An 18,753-nucleotide genomic window follows, 5' to 3' on the forward strand; every position below is an offset into this window, starting at 1 on the left:
TGCTCACAAGCATTCATGCTCTAGTAGGGTTTAGATTAACAGAAAATCTTATTTATTCATAATAATAAGAATGAATAAATTCTTATAATAATGTCTAACATATAACACATAAAAGGAAAAGCTCCTTGAATAAGGATATATCAAGGGACCTTGCAGATCCTGTAGTTGATCAGCCAGACTGGGCAAGCCCACCAGGGTGAACAAGGCTTGTCTTACAATGTCTGCTCCCCAAGGGCTTCTGCCAGGAGTTCCCATCTTTGCTTCCCCCCAAAAATTCCCCACAGCTGGAGCCAATGTTCCAGACCAGACAGTGTCAGTACCTGTAGCTGTTTAGTGCTTTCTTCTCCATAATATGTCTAACATACATAAATTTGTATATAAATATGTATGAAATACATAAATCTCCATAATATGTATAAAATTCATCAATATGTATAAAAGCACCCAGAGCTAAGGTCTTGCTGTCTACTCTGGGACTGTGACATGAAAATGCGTGTTCTCAGTGATCACTGGTGTACTCTATGCCAGCCTCATATGTATCTTTGCAGGTAGCTAAATTAAGTGATTTTACTGTAATCAAGCCTGTAATAGCTTAAAAAACTGTATTTTCTCAACTGTCCACAGGACAGACACATGGGCAAATATTTATGGCTTGAAAACAATTTCTGTACTGGCAGAGAATAACTTCCAGCGTACCTCAGTTTCACTCTGTCCCTTCCTTTGTGACCTGCTGTTGCAAATTTCATTGAGTTTAGAGCCACAGACATGACTGTGGCTGAGCTGAACTTCTTGACAGTGGATGGCAAGGTTGGTAAGATTGGAGAAATCAATCAGTGCTTGTGAAATACTCCATGATACTTAAATGAAAGGCAAAGGAAAGGGAAAATATCTATCCTAAAAAAAACCCAAAAACCCAAGAAAGGTCTGGCATCACTCATTTGATCCCAAAGGTCAAAAGCTGGAAGTTTTCTACTCTCTCTTTTGGTACTTTAAAGGCAACATATAATTTCTTAAAAGATTGTTTGCTGTTGTGCAGAATACATTTAACAGCACTGCTACCTGGCACAGGCTGGAATGAGAGCAGCTGCTGTAGTAGGAGGTAACCTCTCTTGAAAGAGGACAGTGTAATGCTTACTGTCAGGAGGCAATATTTATTGCAATCAGTCAGTCCCAGAAGGCTAGTTACCTTATTTTTCATCTAATTTTATATGCTCATGATTGAATTACTGTAGCAGGATCTAAGGAAACATGATGCTTTGCAGACTGCTGTTAGATTATCTCCTCTAGACATGGTTGAAAAAGCAATATCTGCTTGACCAAGGTCACTTCTACTGTCATTTTCACCATAAAATATGGGTTTACACTTCTGCCTCTTCTCATAAAGCAGTACAGGCACCTCCAAGATAAACAGAAATAAAATCTGGATGGAAGTGGTTTGCTATTTTATACATGAATTTAATTGATGATGGATTTTTCTCATCCGAAATGGGATGTAAATTTCAATTTCATTGAGAAAAGGATAGGAAATTGTGATTTTTGGCTATGGGAAGCAATTTAGTCACACATAGTGTGCAAGGCTGAATGGCACAAGCCAATAAAGCACTAAAGCCCATTTTTAGGTGATAGATCCTTCTCTGAAGGATGAAGTCCTGTCAATTACTACCGCTGTAGTCAACTGGGCAGTGTTTTAGTATTTCCTCTGTATATGGGTACATACAGATATATATATATATAGGATATACAGAGCACATTTATAGTATATAGTTCACTTTGTCTTCAGTGACTCCTGTCTCTCCCCAGTGTAACCTGCCAGCACCATTAAAACTCAATTCCTAATGAGGGGAAAGCAAGGGAAGCAGCCCTTTCTGTCATAGGGTAATTGGTACTCTGAACACCCAGCTGCTTTGGCTGCAATGTCTTCACTCCCATAAAAAAAAACCTGTGAAATCACAGAGAGTTTCAGTTGGATTCACAGAACTGGAAAATTCTTCCTGGAATCTGGAGTTCAAGTCCCTGATGTTGCAAACCATGGTATCATAGCATCCTTCACTTAAATTGGTCCTTCTCCATCAACTGACCTCATCCATAAGCTCATCCTGGCCCTAGGAAGATTTTTTTTTTTTCCCACAAAGGGTTAATGGCTTTTGGCTCTGAGGCAAGAGGAACAGAGGGGAAGCCCCTGACCTGTGCATCCATCTCTGCAATTAATGACGTTTAATACACAATGGAACGATGAGGGGAGGGCAGTGTTTTTTATGGGATGCCCACAGCCTGCTAATTCAAGTTAATTCTCCATAATCATGCATTGTCAAGAAGGAATTAATAATTTTTAGGGATGTGACGAAGAAAATTGGAGGTGAGAGGACTGTAACAAGGGAAGATTTGTCTCGTTCTTGGCATGGCTGCTGGTGATAGAGAAGTGCCTTGGCCTCTACACTGTGTTATTCTTCATTCTGGGACCAATTAGGGAAGAAACAGCTTTCACTTTGAGGAGGGACAGCAGGGTAACTGAACAGAGAACTATCTTCTTTTATAGCCCTTCCTCCTCTTCCAGATACAGTAAGATTGTTTCGTTCCAAAATGCCATAAAACCACTATTGTTTATCCTGTCTCTTTGAAGATTATCTCTGCTGGAAGCTGTGTCTGTGGCTGACTGGCAGCCTTTATCATCAGTCTTGTGCAGACCAGATGACTTTAAAGCTGTCTCTCTCTTTGGAGAAAACAGATTCTTGTAAGAAAAACGTTAAAATATTGTCACTGATTTGGCTCCTCTCTGGCACTGTCCTCAGTGTGCTCTGTGGACTCAGTAGCTTAGCCTAGATGCTGTAGATCAGTAATGACAGGTAACAGAAATGAAGTCATTTCTGCCTTTCCTAGCAGCCAGCTCTGAAGCTGTGGAGCAAAACATTATGTTGTAACTGGGCTGTGCTTGAAGGAATACACAAAGAACAAGTACAAAAGGAATTTATCTGGGTATATTTGCTTTTCCCCATGTGTGTCCTCTGAGCCAGTGATGACAACAACTCTGGAAGTGCACTGCTGGCCCTGAGGCACTGAGGAGTGCCTACAGGCCTGGGAAATCTTTAAAAACAGGATTTATTGCTCTTACATTCTGCCAGACAAAATCGTCTTTCAGTCCCATTCACAGATAACAAGTGGTAAAAAGCAGTGATTAGAAAAAAACTTTGTGATTTAAGGATCCCCTTTGAGAGTGATTCATACTAATGAAGGAGCAGCACAATCAAATTAGTGATGATGTGAGTCAAGTTTCTCATGCCATTGGACATTCATTCTTTCCATCTGTGGTTTTATGAGTTTTCAAGACAAGTGCTGCAAGTTTTTTTCTTTATAGAGACAGCAGGTAGCTATAAACTTCTCAGCTTCTCAGTTCCTTAAACTGTTTCTTGAGAGTTTGATTATCTTCTTTCCTCCCTGTTGGTGAAACTTGGAAACACCATCTGGAGATGGGAACACTTAGGAGCATCACTTGCTGTTTTTGCTTAATAGGTTTATGCTGAGCCTTATTAAGTCCTTTTGTTATTCCACATTTGTTTTATTTTCCTGAATTTTGTTGGGGTCAGTAAAGATTTTCATTACCGAGTTTCATCAAATGATCTGGCTCTGCTTTGTGGCAGGTTGTCCTCAGTTTGCTTTTAAACACATTTTAACACCATAGAGCCCAAAGCACAATTTAACAAGGTTCAGCCTTCCACTATGGGGAGGTGTAAACCCCTGGTTTGGAATCCCTGATGTGGACACAACACAAGTTCCTGCCCACACAGATGACAGAAATTAAATGTTTGCTGCTTCTGGAGTTTACCATAGACAGAGAAATGTTTAGTGTGGATGAGTCCAAGTCATGAAAGCCATTGAGTGAAATCAGTGTTTTATGATGCCTTAGGAGAAGGATTTGTGCTGCTTGTGACCAGGATCCAAACCCAGGCTCGTGTCCTTGATCAGTGCCATCTCCCTACACCCAGTCACTGATCACTCACTGGTGTTTCTCCCACTTCCTTTTAATAACATGGGAAGGGTATTTTACTGAAAATCACAGGCCAGCACCCCTGGGCAAGGGAACTTCTAATGGAGGCTGGAGGTGGTCAGAAAAGTGGGAAAACTGGGTCATTAATGCTGCCTCATGTGCTGCATATCCCATGAACAGCATGACATAAGCTCAGCCAGCAGCTGGGTGGGTGGGAAAAACCTTTGAAGCAGCAGCTTCCAGCATCCAGCATCACTGCCATAGCTCAGCTCAAAATTTTAACACCAGGATTTAATTTTTTTTTTTTTTCTTAATGTCAGCAAACATAAAATTCTGACCAATGTTTTTAGTATTGTGGCTATACTTTGTGTCATTAGTACGTAAAAATGTTGACCTTTTTTGAGGAGATACACATTTTGGAAAATCTCCTAGTATTTGATTCTTTTATGAGATTACCAACTGATTTAGACAAACATGAACATGTACCATAGGAAAGCTAAATTAAAATAAATAAATCACATGGATTTTTTTTATTAATTTCACTAACAAAGTAACATTTTGCTTTGTTTTGGTCATCTACTTATGGATTCATTCTGTTTCATCTACACTTCTTGTAAGTGGCTTTGGAGAATTTTTTTCCCATGAAAATTGCTTAAAATACCACTCCTGTGAAAATTTTGAATGTAACATTCATCAAAAAAAACAGGGGTTCTACTCATAATTACTTTGTGAATAAAAATGTCTGAATCCTTTCTGCCTCAGAACAGAAGTTCATGACATTTGTCTTTCACTGTGAATGAATCAAATCACATTTTTCTTCAGTTTCTCCATCATAATCAGGGGGCCATGTCACAGAGATATTTTTGGCAGCAATTTTTACATTTATGTCTCCTTCAACAGAAAGAGCTTAATATTATTTAATATCTCAGGAAAATCCTTGACTGATATTTATCAGGACACAGGAAGAAGGAGTAGAAATTTTATTGCTGGGAAAATAAATACTGCCCTAAGTTTTTAATTTGAAGTATTGAGAGGTATGAAAATCCTTTTGCAACCTTTCTCCAGATGATCATTTTCATGGTCTTACCAAGTGGGAGCAGAGGTACAGCGAGAATTAGTGGCTTGCCTATGGACACATCTGGAGTCAAGTATCGTGACCCCCATTTCCTTCCTCATATTGCAAGACAGTGCTCCAAGGAAAAGCAGCAGTGACACCTGGAACAGACCAGAAATATGACTCCTTCTGCAGCCTGTCTCATAGTGGATGGTGGATAATTAACCCTCTTCAGGATTTTTGCAATAATGTACCCATCAGGGATGTGTCTGCCCAGCTCCTGCAATAAGAGGCTGGTTCATGCCTTCAGGCAGGAGAATAATGAACCTCTTTCTACATCTTCCTCAGTTCCTTCATTTAATCAGACCTTTTAACCTGTGCCATTTGGGCCAGACCTACCATCCCAGGAAAGCAATGGAAAACCCAGAGATGAGGATATTTTTACTAACCATGGACAAGCAGATGTAAATCAGTGATTCACAAAGCACAAGTTTATAAAGCAGTGTTTTAAACCTCTCTACACTGCCCATGTATTGCCTTAACTATCACGTAGAAATGGTGCATGTCACAGTCTCATCAATAACATTCCTGGAAGCAGATTGTAATTAGCAGTTGTTATGCTCAGGTAAACATCAGTGCAAGCCATAATGGAAATACACAGGTCTTCTCTGAATATATTGGGCTATTTATGAACTGTAAAACAGCTCCATATTTAGGCAAATATATCTGCAAAAAGCAGGTGCATTGCTTTCTTTGTTCCCCTTTCCGTTACAAAGTAATCACGGTTTTTGTACAGTACTGTTGGATTCTCTAAATCTTGAGTTAGATGTGGATAACATTGATACAAATACTTACAAACAGGTGTTTTTTACAACAGTTGCTTTAATTTGTTGGCCCACATCCAAACATGAAGAATTCAAAGACACATTTGGTAACAGTGCCCTGAGAAGTCCTAAAACCAGCTGCCCAAATGCTGGTTAGGACATATGGATTTTGGTTTTTTCTGCTGTCATGAGCTCCTTTAGAGAACTGAAGCAGATCTTGTAATTCCAGCTTCCTAGAGGTGTTGTGAAAATAAAGTCCATTACTGACTGCAATGCTCAGCTGTGCAGTGACAATAAGGGGCATAGAGGCTCCTAGACGGATAAATTTCCAGAATAGTTTTGAAAGCTTCAGTGAATCTTCAGTCTATTCACTGCAGAGAAACCTTCCTAGCACAGGAACCCAGCCCTTAGTATGCAGGAGAGCACTCCTGTGGCAGAGCCAGCATGTAAAGTGATGAAATGGTGCTGGAGTGAGGAGTTAACAAGGCATGGCTGCAGACGTTTGCAGCTCCGCTGGTGCCTCGTCTCAACAGCAATCCAATAACGAGCCTGTAATTACACCACGGACTTAATAAGTGCAGGGCCAGTCCTCCCAGGTGCTGGATGCTCCTAACTCCCTCCAGCCACAGCTGGAGGCACCCACAGCAGCAGAGGAGAGCTCTGTGTGTCGCAGGATGGGGCTCCAGCCAGCCCAGCCTCCCATGCCCCCAGAGCATCACTGAGTGACTTTAGAGACATGCAGGGATCTCCTGAACCAGGGAGTGGGCTTTGAGTTGTAGCAGCACTAAAGCAGTTATGAAAAATGTAACAACCCATTTTGGCTTAAAGTACGTCATTATGTGTTTTCACAGCACTGTGAGTGTATCAGGATCTGGGAGATCCAATGCAGCTCCAAGGGGAAATATCTTCCCTCTTTTTTCACTTGGAACATCCTCAGACATGTATGTGTGTGCTAGTTGCTTCTTGTGGGTGATATGGAACTACTCAGCTTAGAAGGATTTGAACAGAGAAGCAATTTGCTTCTCCAATGCTACTGGGGTAATATTTCATTAGGAGAGTTTTCTGTCCATAATGTCCAAATTAAAATAATAGAAACTCTTTTTCTTGCTTTTGAGGGATGAAGAGGCTGAAGGTCCTATTTAACCTCCCCACGTAACTACTCTATGGTGACTCTGAGCATCTCTGGCAGATAACCAGGGAAAGCTTGTGGTGGTGGGAACAAATATCTCATTTCAGGGCCTGAAAACAATATTAGATGCACAGGGAGGAATTACCTTCAAATAATCCCTGCTTAAATTCAGTTAGGTAGAAAGCCTGCTGCCTGGCAAGATTTCTGAAGCATATGGATTTAGTGTCAACTAAAAATGTCATAAAATTGCCCATCATGGTAAAGGAAAAGCATCTTAGAAAGGCTCACTTCCTACTGGAATTCAAGTAAATGCTTTCTAAGTGCAGCTGGTCCTGCTAAGAGGGCCAGAGCTTGGCAAGTGACCTTTGACAAATACCATGATAAATTAAGCAGTTGAGATCTAAAGAGACTTAATTGGATGCTGAAATAACTATTAGCACTGAAAACGGGTTTTATTAACCAAGTCAAGAGCCTATGGGTATAAAAGTGCAGTAGGCACACCTCAGTTTAAGCAAATGTGAAATGCTGATACCTGGATTTTATTACTGGGAAATGCACCAGCTGGAAGCTACAGCTCCATGCAGGCACACCAGTAGCTCTGAAGACTTCAGGCAAGGCTGAGAGCCCCCTTTAAATACTTTCTTTACTGCTGGCACCATAATCAATAACTGCCAGGTGGTGGCTGGGAGGAGAAAACTCAGGGGAAGGTTGTTTCTGCTGTCCCTACAGGTTGTGCCCCCTTGGGCCCCACCTCATCTTTCTGTGAAATGCAACCCCCTGTTAAGCTCCTTATTGTATTTTTCCTCAGTACATCTCAGAGGAGCACAGCACTGCCTGTCCACAAGGACTGGAAGACAAAGTCAGTGCAGATCCATCCTCTGTCCACCTCGGGGCCTTTTTCACCAATCTGCTGCCTGTGCCACAAACAGGCTCGCTCTGAGCTGGGCCCAGGAACTGAGCTGAATGAAAATTAAATAGATTTTTTTCTCTCTCTCTGATGGAATCAGAAGTTCTAGAAGCTGTTCTTCTGCTTTACTGGATAATTTTTTAAAAATTTCTGATCTTGCAAGGCAGTGGGATATGCTGGCATGGGACCAAGTGGCTGAGGTGAGGGTGGGAATGGACAATTCTAAATTCAAAGTCTTAGGGAACCTCAGTGGGGATTTCATCATCATATAAACACAGAATCCAGCTCAGGAAGGGACCCACAAGGATCATCAAAGTCAACCCCTGTCCCTGAACAGGACCACCCCAAGCATCATTTGGAAGTTTCTTATGGGCCACCTAATGACTCTGGCCTATTGCTGCTGCACTCCAGAGTAGAATGGTATCATATTCATTATAATTCAAAAATAAAATATGGTTTTCAGTAGTTCACCCAGATGTAATTTTTCTTTTCAATCCCACCAAGTGCTATAATATACTTCTATATAAATTTTTGCTACTTGGTTCTTGATGTGCAGGTCTTGGGGGGTTGGGTTCTCTGAACCATCTGAGCTGTCCTTGGCTGGGTTCTGCAGCAAGGGGCAGAAAGCCAATATTTGTCAGTTGTGTGCTCTTGGGGTCTGAACACGGTGGGATCTGTCTAGATAGAGCAGGGTGGGCAATCCCCAAGAGGTTCTATCCTTGTGCAGCCACACAGGCCAGGTATCCTGGCCAAAATACCCAAAATACCTGTCCAACAGAACCCAGGATGCATCAGAAACACAGAGAGAATGTTCCAGCACAGCTGAATGTCCTGCAATGTGCTCAGGGCCTGCAGGAGCCAGCCCCAGCCATGTGCCTGCAGGTTCCCACCCAGCGGGATGCTAAAGGGGCACGGCAGCGTGCTGGGGCCTGGGAGGCATTCCCGGGGCTTGCTCACATCTCAGGGCACTGGGTGAGTGTTATCTGTTGTGACCAGAATGGTTTCCCACACAAGGATGATTACCACAACCTCGGCTTCTTGTGTACGCGGTAGCGGGAAGCTGTAATTAGCGCTTCCAGGCAAACCGTGACCTTTTGGAACTTTTCCTGAGGCTTACGAAGCCTAAATTAGTTTCTGCTGTTTGAAAGCATGCACAGACCTAATCTCTGGGCCCTATTTATATTATAATTACTATATAATTCACATTTGCATTCACTTGACTCCTTTTCTTACTTAACAGCCGAGGTTGGCTCTCGCTAGTCGAGTCCTTTGTGCGCAGTTCATGGGTCACAAATCCCGTGGGTGAAGGCAGGGTGGGGGATGTTCATTCTCGCTCCCTCATGTGCTGTACAACTGCAAAACAGCAGGCTGGCATGAAAACCCCCTTCTGCACAAACAGAAGGTACCACCAGAGCTTTTTCTGCAGGAAAACAGAGGATGGTATTCTTGGCTTAGAAGTTGGGTGAGAACTTCTTTTCTATCTCCTGTTAAGAGCACAGTTGTGACTACAGGTTGAGATTAATTAAAATGATGGCTTTAGTTATTTCTATAGTCTGAGATTAATTAAAATGGTGACTTTTGTGGATACTCCAGAACATTTTTTCTTCCTTTAAGCAGATCTCTCATTTATATTATAAATTATTTCACTCTACTCTTATACATCTTTAATGTGTTATAAACTCCCCATAAATACTCAGTGACATAAAAACAGGTGAAAAAATATAAAAATACTAATATGCATGAATATTTAACAATAAAATTAATAGAAAATATCTGTAATTTTCAGTGCCTGAAAAAATATTGGGGAATTAAAGTGAGACTCCTCTCCCCTTTGAAATGGCCCCATTCTGCAAAGCACTGTGTTCTTTGCTTTTACATGTTCTGATCCTGATTTCATTTTGATTCTTGCTTGTAAATAAGAGCTGCCTGGAACTGCCCGGAGGAAGGTGATCTATCATCTGCTTCCAGCCAAGGTTCTTGTCGCTTGGTCATTCCTTACATATAAAATTTTATCTGAGCTCCACTCGCAGGATATAAATGACCATGACAACAGGCTTCCTCTGATGCTTCAAATAATGAAGCTTCACAAATCAGGCAGAAGCCTCCTGCATGTCGAGACCAGGGTGCATGTGCATTATTTCCAGCTATATGAGCAACCTTGGATGAACTCATTATTCTGCAGTGGGTAGTACAGATGTTACCATCCCGCAAGATTTAAAGCTTCCTCTGAGGAAAACTGCTTCTTTCACCTTGTTTGCCAGCTGGACCAGCTGTAAGGTTTATTGCTGGCTTTTGTTTTCTGTTTGCATGGTACTTGTTAAGCCCTTTATTAATGCAGTCAGTACATTAAAGGTATATTAAAACCTGAGAACTCATAAGAAAACAGCTTAATAACCAGACAGTGTGAAGCAATGGTATTTATGGGTTGGTGGTGGTATTGTTTAAGTTAACATCCAGCACCAGTTATTGCTTAATTAGCTAGGAAATCATTGTTTTGATGCAAGAGAATTTTACTTATGGAAAATAATTAATTAAGATCATCAAAATAAATTTATACTAGGATTTTAATGAAATAAACAGGAAATATGGAATGGGCATTTTTTTCAGTCTGTTAATGAGGTGTAAATAGCACTGAGAGTATTTTCTTTCATGCTGCAGTTCTAAGGAATTTTCCTTTTTCCTTGAATATCATAGAATCATGGAATGGTTTGGATTGGAAGGGACCAGCATATACTAATCCAATAAGAAACTTATACTTTAAAAATAGGGACTAATGTTAACTTTTGGATTCATCTCTTTCCAGAGTTTGCAGAAAGCCTGGATTAAAACTGAATTGAAAGAGGTTAACTCAAGGTATTCAAATAGAACAGACCCTAGAAAAAAGAGGGAGTTGTGCATGCTCAGATTCCATAGATTGGACCAGCATTCAAGAACAAAACACCCATGGCTTTTGGGAAGTCAGTTAGCCCCTTGTGAACTGGAGTTTTTCCCTCCTACCTCTGGTACTTCCAACTCCAGGGGTGCACTATCAGGTTCATAAACTCTGCAAGCAAATTCTCCTATTCTACCTCCTTTTCACAGCGGATTTTATTGCTACAGTGGTTATTTACCTGCTCCGTGCCCTGGAGTTGGTACATTTTCCAAGTTCTTCTTTGGATCCACACACATGTATTATTGCATTATGCTTTTAAAAACCTTAGCCAAAGCCTCATGAAAGGGAAGAAATGTTCAACCCACTCAGTGTGACACCTCATTGGCTGATATTAATTAAGAAGCTGAAGAGGGAGATTAGTGAAAGAATTGTGAGCGAAGGTTAAGTACCAGCAAAACGAACAGGAAGTTGATTATGATGAAGAGGAATAAGAGGCTAATTGGAGATCAGCAGCAGGGTTCATTAGGAGCTGGTGTGGGGAATGACCTTACCCAGATTGTTCCCTGGCAGCCTGGGAACCCAAAGCTGGGTGAAGCTGGTGGAATTTGTTAAGACACAAAGCTGATAAGCATCATCAGAAGGCGGAGATAAATACTAGAGAAGCTGGATGTCTTGCAGGGCTGGACTGGGAGAAATTAATAGTACAAAGAGCAAAATTAGGCACATGGTGACTCAGGGCAAGAATTTGTCTTGTATGTTTGAAGCTCAAAATTTACAAATGCCTCAGCAGAGCAGAAGGGTGCCTGGGCACACAGCTCTGACCACTGGATGTCTGCAAACTGCCTACCTACTGTGGGGTCATGGAAAAGGTGAATGCTCTCTTAGGATGGATCAGGCAAGGAATTTTGCACAGAATGGGCAAGTAGCAGTTTCACTATAAAAGCTAATCAGGACATCCTCAACAGCAGGGGTAGAGTTCTGGCTGTTTCTCTTCAGGAAGGAGGAACTGAACGTAAAACACTCTTGCATCAAAGAACAAGATGAAAAGAAACTTTGTCCTACAAAAAGGAGTTAAAATAATCTGATTTATCTGACTGCATGAGAGCTTTTGGGGAGACATGACTACTCTGACTAAAATGGAAATACTCATGCTTAGTAGAAAACAGATTTTTGGAACAACCCCAAAAAGGCGTAAATTGGAGTGACAGCTGGTACAGCTTCAAGTTAGAAGGCTGCTCCTACCAGAGGAGCAAGACACCAGAAGGAATTACATCAGCAAGCTCCATTATATTTAGAGGGTGTTTGTCAATACTTTTCTAGCACACAATTTCCTGAAGCAGCAAGGGAGGATCTGCTCAGACCCAAAGGTCTCGTGTCCTTCAGTGGCTGTGGGGCAGACAGAGGGATGAGCCGGTCAGTGCCAGCCCAGCTTCCCACACTGCTGTTTGCAGGCACCTCTCAAAATCCCATGGAATGGACTGAGGGCCTGACCACGCTTATTCATTCCAGCAACCTTTTGAAGAACCCATCAGGCCTGTTCTGTGTAGTGAAATTAAGACCAAATCTCTTGTTCATTTTCCCTCTAGTCACTGCTAACTTGCCGCCTCAGAGCAAGCAGATTTATTTCTGCTCCACATAAAGTAAGCATGAAATTTATTACCAGTATCACACAGGGCAGAGACAAGCAGCACCATCAGAGTGGTTGCCCGAGAACAAGCCAGGATCGATTATTTTACAAGACAAGTTACATTTGAGGAAGTAAAGATTTGATTAAAAAATTAAATGCCTTGGGGAGGGTGAATAGCAGCATAAATCTGTTTGATGTTTATGTCAACAAGGTTGCCAAAGCAAACAACACGAACATCTGTCCATAGCGTCGGCTGGAAAATACTGCAAATGGGGAAACATTTTAATTGTGAGCAGTGCTCCACGGAACTCCCCATGTCTTTATTTATTAGGCTGATAATATCACCCCAACATATGAACTTTATGCAGCACATATAAATAATTCATGGGTTAGCAAATAAAGAGATCTGGAATCTGTACACAGAGATGGCTGTTGCCAATTATCTCACTTGTGCAGAGCCAGACCCTTTCAGCTCCCATCGCTTGCAGCTGCTCTTTTAAATCATTCATCAGTGCTTAAGAGATATGCTGGTGGCACTGGCAGATAGTATTTGAATTTTCATTGTTTACACATTGTGAATTTAGCTTCTGGTCTGAAATTATCTGCAACATTGAAGCCTTTGAGAATATAGATGAGAAGAATGAGACAATTCCTCTTTTTATACTTTTTTAACTCTTCTATAATTTGGATTAGCTTTTCTTCAATTTTACTTCATATTCTTTCTATAATCATTACTTTCATTTTAAAGGTGTATTAACTGATATAATTCCCTATGCAGTTTAGATCACGAAGACATCAGGAATACTCTGGAATATAAAAAGTATTACAAAACAGATGTCTGGAAAATATTTTCTTCGAGGTTTTAAAATGATTTTCCATTTTTATTTTAGAAATCTTTACCTTATCACCTAAATATCTATATTTGCTTCTTTCAGTTCATGTTTAAGCAAAACCCACTTGGAAATCAGAATAAAAGCTTCTTAAAAATTGATGAAAAACCATGGCCAGTGGTTTTTCTTATCAAATTATTGTGGCACTGAGTTTTTGTGCCCTTTCAGATCATGATGGGTAGCACTTCCCAGATGATAAATTTGCCCATTGTCATTATAGTAATATAGCTCAATTTACTTTTTGCATGGATAATTGCAGTAATGGTTTTAAAGTCAAAGGCCTTATGATAAACCCAGACTTTCAGATGTATTAATTGAAAATCTAATTCATGTAACTAGAGTCTTGTGCAGCATTATTAACCATGCAGCCCTCTGTGATGTACAGAGTGTGTCTATACAAAGAAGTTCTGTCAATAGTTTTTCTCCTTTCTCTTAAGCTATAAATAAAGGAAACAACATTCAAACTTCTGTCAGGATTCTGGAGCTGGCTGGTGCAATGCTGGGGGCAGGAGTGGGGAGTAGAGTCTGCAATGGCATTCAGGCACAGCCCATCCCACTCCTGACAGGGGTGCAGAGAGGGATAACGGGGGCCTGTATCATTCCACCTCTGAAAACTTTGGTGGAGGTGGCAGGGAACATCAGTGCCTGGTCCCACACCTTGGAGAGTGTCACAGCCCTGCTTGTACCGACCCCTCTGGGGCAAGAAATCCAACAGAATCCTCTTCACCATCTCATGCACCCTGCCCATGATTCTGGGAACAGGTGTGAGGTTATAAGGTATGAGCTGGGTCTCCCTTCCCTTTGCACATCGGTGCAAAGCAGCTCCGTTATCTGCTTTACTTTCTTAAAGTGGAGCACTTTGAGTTTTATCCTTCAAGGATCCCAACACTCCCGTGCTCTCAGGACCTCTGTGAGCAAGAGGCAGAGCACTCACAAGGTTTCTTAGAAGGGCAGGTAGGCACAGGGCAAGCATCAGTGCAGATTAAAGAACAGAAGCAGCAGAGCCCCCATCAAAGCCCGTTTGGATGAGCTCTGGAGGAAGGAAACACGGAGCAGGGATGTCCTCACCCTGCTTCTGTCAGCTCCCAGCAGCTCATTGAACAAATTAGGTTTCCCTCTCAGATCTGCACATGACAGTGGATGGCATTTAGCAGATGGCATGTGTAATGGGACTGTCACACCAACACAGGTTTAAAAATAAAGCTGGGGAGGCAGTTAATGAATATACAATTCTCCTTTCAAGGAATTCTTTCTGTCCCTGTCAGGCATTAGGCACTCAGCTTGTGAGTGTTGAAAGACTTCTGATGTGTGTGCACTGAAAGACATAGTCTAGCATGTAACTGGGCTGTTTTACTTTAAAAACTGGCATTGAAATAAGCAATTTATGTCATTCCTAAAAAAGTGACTTTTTCTTCTTGATGACTTTCAGCCTGCTTGCAAGTGAAATGCATTCTTTAACTGGAGTGTTATCATTGAGAATATTTAATATTAAGAGCAATCCTTCTCACAGAGATGATTCTACTCTGTAGTTTTCTGTCTTTACTATTTTTCCTTGTTTCTTAAAAATAAAAATTAGGCAAGTCAAAAATTTACTTTTTCAAGGATACCTATTTTTTTTCCTATTTTTTTTTTTTTTTTTTTATTTCATATTACCTCAAACTGAATATCTTTATAAAGGACTTTGCTTGAAAGCATTGATCTGGGGAGATGACACAGTAGCAGTAGCAGTAGTTAGTAGTAAGAGACTAACACAATATATAATACATGTAATTTTCTAAACTACACACTAAAATTTCTCTTTATTTATTAGTTTTTCACAGCTTTTACAATGCCAACAGAAAAAAAAAGAAAAATAAATTAGAAAATAAAAGGATTATATGCATTGTATTTCTCTCTTTATCCCTTTCTTTTTGTTGGTATTTCGGTGTTAATTAAAGTACTGCTCTAGCTCCAACTGAAGCCATTTGGGAGGATTCCTTTTATTTTCAGTGATGATTTTATCATGCCCCTGTTTATTAGGTTTGCTGCTTTTCCAGCAGTTTGGCTTCAGGGACTGCAGGAGAAAAGCAGGGCAGATTTATAAACAAATATGGTCAGCATATCAATGTATATCAGTAGAAGAAGGGTAAATTCAGCTAAATCCTGGTGAGTAAACCTGTTTTCCTTAGTGCATTATAATCCACCTTCCTGCATTCTAAAAAATGGTGCTAACAAAAGAATTGGATTGTCAGGAGAGGAGATTCTCAATTACAAGGAAATAAAATCAGGCTACCATATTAGTCAGCTTAATTGAAAATAAAATCTTTTTCTGCCTTTTCTCTCTCTGTATAGGCAAGGTCTGGATGAAACACTCTTGACAGCCTGCAATGGGATGTGGGTTCTTGGCAGCACAGGAAAACCACTGTCACAATTACAGCACCTTAAAGTTTTTCTTGCTCTCAAGAGCTCATTTCATGTACTAAACCAGTATGATTGGCTCACAGGAACCTGCTTTTGTTGCCATTTGTGTGCACACTCCCAGTTACAGCATTTCAGGGGAATTTCTCAGCCAGCCAGACACAAATTGCAGTTGCACAAGATTTTCTTGTAGGTTGAAGGGCTTGAGAAGGCAACCTAAAAGGGCTGAAATCTCAGTGAATATATCAGTCTCTTAAAGCTGTCTTACTTTTGAAGCTTTATGAACATTGGGTGTTTTGACATTCAGTGTTCAGTTTTGGGTCCCTCACAACAAGAAAGACACTGAGGTGCTGGAACCTGTCTGGGGAAGGGCAACAGAACTGGGGAAGGGTCTGGAGCACAAATCCTGTGAGGAGCATCTGGGGGAGCTGGGGGTGTTTAGCCTTGAAAAGAAACTCGGGGAGATCTTATCACTTTCTACAACCTCCTGAAAGGAGGGTGCAGCCCGGTGGGGTTGATTTCTCCTCCCAAGGAATAGGGGATACAGCAAGAGGAAATGGCCTCAAGTTTCACCAGGGGAGGTTTAGATTGGATATTCAGAAAAATTTCTTCTACAAGAGGTTTCTCAAGCGCTGGAACAGGCTGTCCAGGGAAGTGATGGAGCCACCACCCCTGGAGGTATTTGAAAGCCAAGTAGATGTGGCACTGAGGGACATGGTTTATGGAGGGCTTGGCAGTGCTGGATTAATGGTTGGACTTGATTATCTTAGAGGTGTTTTCCAGCCTAGATGATTCCATAGGTTTCTGGTTCTGGCATCTTCCCACACACACAGCGTGGGACCCTCCTGGCCCTGCTCTTGGGGTCTTTGCTGGGCACACAGATTTCCCCAGCTGCTCACACTCACTGCTGTTGTACCACACTACATTATGGGGAAAGGGAAGTGAGATAACCACTGCCTCTGAAGTGAAAAATTCACCATTTCATCACTGCAGGGCTACTTCCACCTTCCTGAGCAATACTGTCAGGCTCAAGGAAAAATCTACAAACAGGTATTGGAGCAACGTGTGAGTGGCTGTCCTGGTCAGCCCACCTTGGCCCAGTGTCCTGGCAATCACCAGATAACAACTATAAAACAGGGGGAAGGAGGTTGACAACCAAAATATGAACTTGATCTCATGTACCATCCCATTTTTCTGTCAGCCACTTGATGGCTTTGTGAAGTAGAAGATGAACCCAGATCACTGTGCTAAAGCACCCTACAGCATCCTGTGGTAAAAATCGTGGCATCCTGAGTGCTGCAGCATCCTGTGGCAGTGGATTGTGTGGTTCACTCATGTGTACTGCATAGTAATGATAATCCTCTTTGTGCAGCACTGATTTCAATACCCAAATGTTGCATTTTAAGACAGAATATGTGGCCTTTTTTAGCGTGAGAGCCAAGCTGGTGTTTAATTCATTAAAAAAAATAATATGCAAAACAGCAATATTTATCCATAGCATACAAAATGTAAATGCTTTGTGCTGTGATGTTTGGGTGCCATTAGAATAATTTTAAAGGCAAGTGATTTAATTGTGTTTGTGCTAATTATAATGTTTACAAATTAGGGAAAGATGCATTTAGTGGTCTGTTGGGAGAGAGCTTTGAAACCTCACATGTCTTTGAGCCTACAGTACCGTCATTTAGTCATAAACTCTTTCTAACACCAGGGTGATTTGCTTTTTAGATTATTCTTGCATGAAAAGCAAGTCTCAAGAGCCTTCAGCTCCATGGAATTCAAAACCAGGTTCATGTGTGTCTATGTGTGCTCTGACAGAAATCTAACCAAGTTCCTTTCTTCTCCTTTTCAAGGTCCCCGTGTCCCGATGGTGACTGTTCACAACACAACGGATGCACAGAGTAAGAACGAGCTTGAGCTTTGCAGCTCTTCAGAGAAAAGCAGCCAGGCAGGACAGTGAGATGTCTCTTTGCTAAACTTACACTCCTGGGGACTCCAGACTCTGCCTAAATGCAAGATTTCTACAAGGCAAAGGGACTTGCAGAGCTGCTGTACTGCCATCACAACAGCTGCTTTTTTGGGGTGAAAACACACTGGTTGGGGCATGTTTGTTATCCTCTTTCTCAAAAAAAATGCATAGTTAAAATCTCTCCCTTTTTGTTAATCTTCCACTGATTTTGTTTTGCATCCCATATAAAAGAAATAAGATAGTAAGATAAATATAAGGACTATTCAGCCTAATCTGTGGTTTTAATAAAATCATTCTGGTATGAATTATCAGAGATAATGCAGAGTGAGCCCCACAAGTCGTGCCTCTGCCTGTTTCCCTGATCTGTCCATGGAGACTGTAGCATTTATTGTGTGCTAAAGCTTTGTCATGTTAATGATTTGCATATACATCAGTGCAAAGCTGGAATTACTCCAAAACCAGGTTTCTTCCCTCAAAATATTTGGCACTCTATAGCCATTACCAAACTGGCAATGTAGAGTCCAAAAAGCCATGGAGTTTCTGGGGTTTCACTCTGACAGTGTGGCGCTGAGTCCCATGCGAAATCAAAATTTATCTGCTCCCGTCATTTTGATGGGAAAACATCATCTTTCATTTTAACAAAGAATTTAGCCCAGCCTTAACTGCAGTTAGGGACTTCAGGTGCTGATGTGACCCAAGTATTAAGCAACACCTTTATTCTATTTCTATCTGCTTTATACACAGTCAGTACCAGTTTGTTAAGTGTCAGTTTTACTTCTCTGGATTTACAGAAACTCACTGTTCTTGTCTCAAAAGAAAAGAAAAAAGAGAGTGAACAAACCAAGAAATTTGGCACTCATACTAAAGATTTACTGTGAAATGCTTCATTTCCCACTGAAGGCAGGGAGTGTCACAGGAAAAGCTCTTTGCACAAGGGAGTGTCAGCTCCTTCCTCTTTCCAGCAGGGCCTGAGGTTGGCAGTGCCCTCAGCCAGGAGAGTTTCTTCACCCTGACCTGCAGCTCCAAAGTCACTTTCTTTCTCCTCCACTTTAAATAAAACACATTAATTTTACCCAGACATGGAGGTGTCTGATTGGCCATACCA

At 41.3% G+C, this 18,753-nt stretch overlaps 1 protein-coding gene across 1 annotated transcript in view; it reads left to right on the forward strand.

The window, feature by feature from the left end:
• Positions 1-18,753, forward strand: part of DPP6 (dipeptidyl peptidase like 6) — a 404,285-nt gene that overhangs the window by 371,570 nt on the left and 13,962 nt on the right. The window contains exon 17 of the mRNA XM_058833198.1: positions 17,533-17,580. Coding sequence (XP_058689181.1) covers positions 17,533-17,580 — 48 coding nt within the window. The remainder of the gene's footprint in view (positions 1-17,532; positions 17,581-18,753) is intronic.

Source organism: Poecile atricapillus, chromosome 2 (assembly GCF_030490865.1).
Source record: "Poecile atricapillus isolate bPoeAtr1 chromosome 2, bPoeAtr1.hap1, whole genome shotgun sequence".
Classification (NCBI taxonomy): Eukaryota; Metazoa; Chordata; class Aves; order Passeriformes; family Paridae; genus Poecile; species Poecile atricapillus.